Genomic DNA, 4490 nt, shown 5'->3' with positions numbered 1-4490 from the left:
TTAAGTCACAAATAAGCGAATAAGAGAGCACTGTAGTTTTTGCCTTGCAAGTTGTTGCCACACGACCATTTTTCATTTTTCTATTTCTATTTACCGTATTTGAAGCATTTCCACATACGTAGTAAAAACCTCGACTGTAATGTTGCTGAGTGTCTCGTCCTGTGTGTTTCCAGAGCTCCGTTTACATGTTTAGCGATAACGATCCTTCCCCCGTGATGGAATGAATCCTATTGACATGACCAACAAGAGGAGCGCCGCGTTGGCTTTTCCGGGCGTCATGGTTGTTTTGTGGAAGCGGCACAATGACCCCCCCAGAGAAGAGAGAAGACTCCTACGGAATCTCTGCTGACGGCGGGCCAGGTTTCTAACAACAAGAATGGTATATAAGCATTGAGCTCTGCCAACAAACAAGAACCAAGTGCAACTGCAAACATGGGGAAGGTCTGATTTGTTATGTTTTTCTTCATTCCGCACATAATCTTACGTTTATGATTGTTTTGATGTATTTTGCCCTTCAGATCATCTTCTACGAGGACAGGAACTTCCGGGGCCGCCACTATGAGTGCATTGGCGATTGCACCGATCTGCAGGACATGTTCGAGCGCTGCCGCTCCATCCGTGTGGAGAGCGGCATGTTCATGCTCTACGACCGGCCGGGCTACAGGGGCAACCAGTATTTTCTGAGCAGAGGGGACAACCCGGACTGCATGGGCACCACGTCCATGAACGACTGCGTGCGCTCTTGCCGCCTCATCCCCATGGTAATGACTTTAACACAATATTGTTTACAGGGTGAGGTCGTTGGGGGCCTTATATCTCTAACTCCCAAATAATAATGCTCAGTTTTGAGATGTACTCATGATCTATCTTATTGTCATTGTAGTTTGCAGTCATGCATCATAGAGCTGTTTCAAATATTTTGACCGTTTTTATGGCAACAACCAAAATGTTTGCGCCCACCAGAGTAAACGTTCTGTTAAATGATCGGTACAAAAATGTTTAATTCTTGATACATCGCTTGTGTTGGATTTCATTAGATTGTACAAGTGTACCGCATGAGGTGTCCAGGTGCTGATCGAAATACATTGGTAGGGGAGGGATGGAAAGAATCTTATCCCGGTCAAAATTAGGGCTGCCACACATTGTTATTCATCATTTAGTTAATCAACGAGTCACTGATTATTTATCTAATCGGATCGTTTGAAAATTGAAGGTTATCACACCAGCAAGCAGCTGCTCTTATATAACAATCATTAGCTTCCATCTTTAAGTGTTTAAAGGTCCCCTTCAATCAATTTTTAAAATTCAATTTTTATAATCTTTGATGTCCTTTAATCGGGTTTGCATGATAATCTCGGTTGGAAATGCCCAAAATGTCCCTTTTCAAGCTATTCTAGTTGTTCTTTGCTGCCTCGCTTTTGAGATGGTCGGAGTTCTTATTATTATGTGACATGTAAATGAGTTTCACTCTGATTGGATTGCTCATCGTTTAAATATGGAAAAGAGCTTGGCTCTGATTAGGAAATATCACGGCGACTACTCGCGTCGAGAAGCTTGGGGTGGCCAAGTATTCATAACGATGTTGCCTTCTTCGATGCGACGTTCAGTTTCCTCGCAAGTGGAAATAAAAAGAGAAGGGGATATTTTGAAGTGAGGCACATCATCCGCTTCCATTCATTTGAATTTAACCTGCCCCGATGATCATTGCTGGCGAAAATGACCGCAATCTCCGTGTTTTCGCCCACTGCTACATGAATAAATTATGAATATAGTTAAGTATTGTTATAAAACACATGTATACGTTATAGACTCTATTTTTATGGCTTGGCAACAGGTGAGACTCACTCGCTGTCTTGCCATTCAGCTGAGTTGAGTGGTTGGGTACCAACCACAAGGTGGGCAGGTACTTGAATAACGAGTCAACTTTTTATGTCACAAATACACGGAAATCTCATCCGGTTGTTTTGCAAGCCTTTTGTCATTTATTGCCTCTTGCATTCAATTGAAAAATGGCATAGGTTGAGAAACATCAATTGGACTTATGCATAAAAAGAAAAAAATATATTCTGATGGAAGGGGACCTTTAAGGTATGTGCATATTAAAAATTAAGAAAATTAAGATAATAGTGCAGTTAACTTTGCAGCTTGTACCAGTATTCCTGAAGTGTTTTATGATGTTTATGTATGATATTGCAAGTTAAAATGAAGGCGATACTCCAGCTTTCAACATTTTTAGCTGTAATTGTTGAAGGCTTTTTAAAATAGAACCAAATATATGAACACTCATGTGCAACCACAACAAGGGATTTGGGAATATCCTTTCATAGGTAAGGATATTTTAGTTTATTTTTGTTCACATTTTCTGTATTAGGCACGGTGGCCGACTGGTTAGAGCGTCAGCCTCACAGTTCTGAGGACCCGGGTTCAATCCCCGGCCCCGCCTGTGTGGAGTTTGCATGTTCTCCCCGTGCCTGCGTGGCTTTTCTCCGGGCACTCCGGTTTCCTCCCACATCCCAAAAACAGGCATTAATTGGAGACTCAAAATTGCCCGTAGGTGTGACTGTGAGTGTGACTGGTTGTTTGTTTGTATGTGCCCTGCGATTGGCTGGCAACCAGTTCAGGGTGTACCCCGCCTCCTGCCCGATGACAGCTGGGATAGGCTCCAGCACGCCCGCAACCCTAGTGAGGAGAAGCGGCTCAGAAAATGGATGGATGGATGTTCTGTATTAGCACATGCTTTGACATTGAAAAAAAGTAAATCTGTAAAAAAAGAAAAATCAGTTGAGAAATTAGCTTATTTACTTATTTATCTTCAATGTACATGCATTGGCTTTGATGGGAACGATGCCCCCACCAAGGTGGCCGCCATATAGCCACGTAGACGGGTTGCTACGGCGTGCTGGCATATTGCATTTTCTATTCACATCTGTGTTTATAAGGTTCCATCACTCACAAAACCAAGGCTAAGAAAATCGTCACCATTAGCTAATATTAACGTTTACAGCTAGAAGCAAGTAGCGTCACTAATCAGTAAGCAGCTAACTAGCCAAATAGCTGACCAAGATGACTGTCCTTTTTCATCAATAAGTGAATCAGCTACAATGTGCTGGCTTTTTAGATGATCATCTATTGCTGTCATACTGCCAAGAAAGGCAAGTTTTGACTCTTGGGGTTTTGGATCACAATCCTCTTTAGTATTTTTGGTGAAATGCTGCAACTTTGTGGTTCTGTTGCTAACGCCAGGTCGGCACAGATTTTCCGGTTACATCGCGGCCGATTACCACTAGTTTTTTTTATTACATGCGCCATCATGGAAGTTAGTTGCACGGCATCAGCGGCAAGCTACTGAGGCACTTTTGAGAGAAAAACGAAGCTTTAAAAAAATAAATGACGATTATTAAATTAAATGTCTATTAGTTTTTTTTTATGGATCAAATAACTTTTGTCAACAGGGGGGAAATGGGCAGGGGGTGCAGAGAAAACCAGCTGAAGTGGCCGCAGTGCTGCCCCCCCCCCAGATACTGCCGCCCTGGGAGGCCGCCTACGACCGCCCATGGTCAAGCTCACACGTGACCCTAATGAGGGCAAGGGCTATAGAAAATGGATGGATCAATTATTCCATTTAGAATTATAATTTTATTTGATAAACAGTATTATTAAAAGGTAAAATGGCCATGAAGAAAATGCTAATAATTAACTTGAACTTCGTGTCTCCTCATTAGCACAGCGGCTCCTTCAGGATGCATCTGTACGAGAACTTTGACATGGAGGGTCAAATGATTGAGCTGACCGATGACTGCCCCAACCTCTCAGAGCGCTTCCGTGTGTCCAACTTTAACTCGTGCAATGTTGCTGATGGACACTGGCTAATGTACGAGCAGCCCAACTACAGGGGCCGCCACTACTACCTGCGACCCGGCCCCTACCGGAGCTTTAACGAGTGGAACGGCTCCACCTCGCGTGTGGGCTCCATGAAGCGTCTCTTGGACCTCTAAGAAGAAGACAGAGATTCTCGTCAAGTGTTTGCTCTTTGCACTTTCTCACACGCTGAATAAAATGGCATCAGTGCTTAAATGTGTGGACTTTGGTTCTTGCTCCCTGGAATGTTGTCCTGCCACAATTGGTCGTGGCCAGACATCCTAAACCTCGTCGAGAATTCAATTCAATAAAACACTGGCACGTAAGCACACTGAGACTCTGTCATCTGTCTCACGTATCTTAGCGACAGATGCGCAGCTCCATCATAATCAACATACATTTATTCATAAGTCCCCTCCATTCCACCCCCCCTCCTCCCCCCACAATTGAGAAAATAAAATAAAATGGCAATTTAACGTAATCTAAAGAATTTCAAAACCATCCATCCATTCTGGGAGCCGCTTATCCTCACAAGGGTCACGGGCGTGCTGGAGCCTATCCCAGCTATCTTTGGGCGAGAGGCGGGGTCCAGCCTGAACTGGTTGCCAGCCAGATAGTACACTAAATAAAAA

General features: G+C 43.5%; 1 protein-coding gene across 2 annotated transcripts; it reads left to right on the top strand.

Moving 5' to 3' along the window:
• Positions 1–302: 302 nt before the first annotated feature.
• Positions 303–4074, top strand: LOC133487044 (gamma-crystallin-1-like). 2 transcript variants are annotated; one of them, XM_061793010.1, is made up of 3 exons: positions 303–441; positions 519–761; positions 3723–4074. In XM_061793010.1, the coding sequence occupies exons 1-3, from the start codon at positions 433–435 to the stop codon at positions 3993–3995; spliced, it is 525 nt and encodes a 174-aa protein (XP_061648994.1). In that variant the 5' UTR covers positions 303–432; the 3' UTR covers positions 3996–4074. The 2 variants fall into 2 exon arrangements, with proteins under 2 accessions (XP_061648994.1, XP_061648993.1); XM_061793009.1 differs by lacking the exon at positions 303–441 and having other exon boundaries at positions 501–761.
• The last annotated feature ends 416 nt before the right edge of the window (positions 4075–4490 follow it).

This window comes from Phyllopteryx taeniolatus, chromosome 12 (genome assembly GCF_024500385.1).
Source record: "Phyllopteryx taeniolatus isolate TA_2022b chromosome 12, UOR_Ptae_1.2, whole genome shotgun sequence".
Lineage (NCBI taxonomy): Eukaryota > Metazoa > Chordata > Actinopteri > Syngnathiformes > Syngnathidae > Phyllopteryx > Phyllopteryx taeniolatus.
Note: the sequence above shows the minus strand (reverse complement) of the source record. Positions and strands in the feature narration are given on the sequence as shown.

Excerpts from the sequence above, each read along its gene's own strand:
- LOC133487044 (XM_061793009.1), top strand. The coding sequence starts at position 501 with ATGTATTTTGCCCTTCAGATCATCTTCTACGAGGACAGGAACTTCCGG. Across the intron at positions 762-3,722 it reads CTTGCCGCCTCATCCCCATG|CACAGCGGCTCCTTCAGGAT; the intron begins GTAATGACTTTA and ends TCTCCTCATTAG.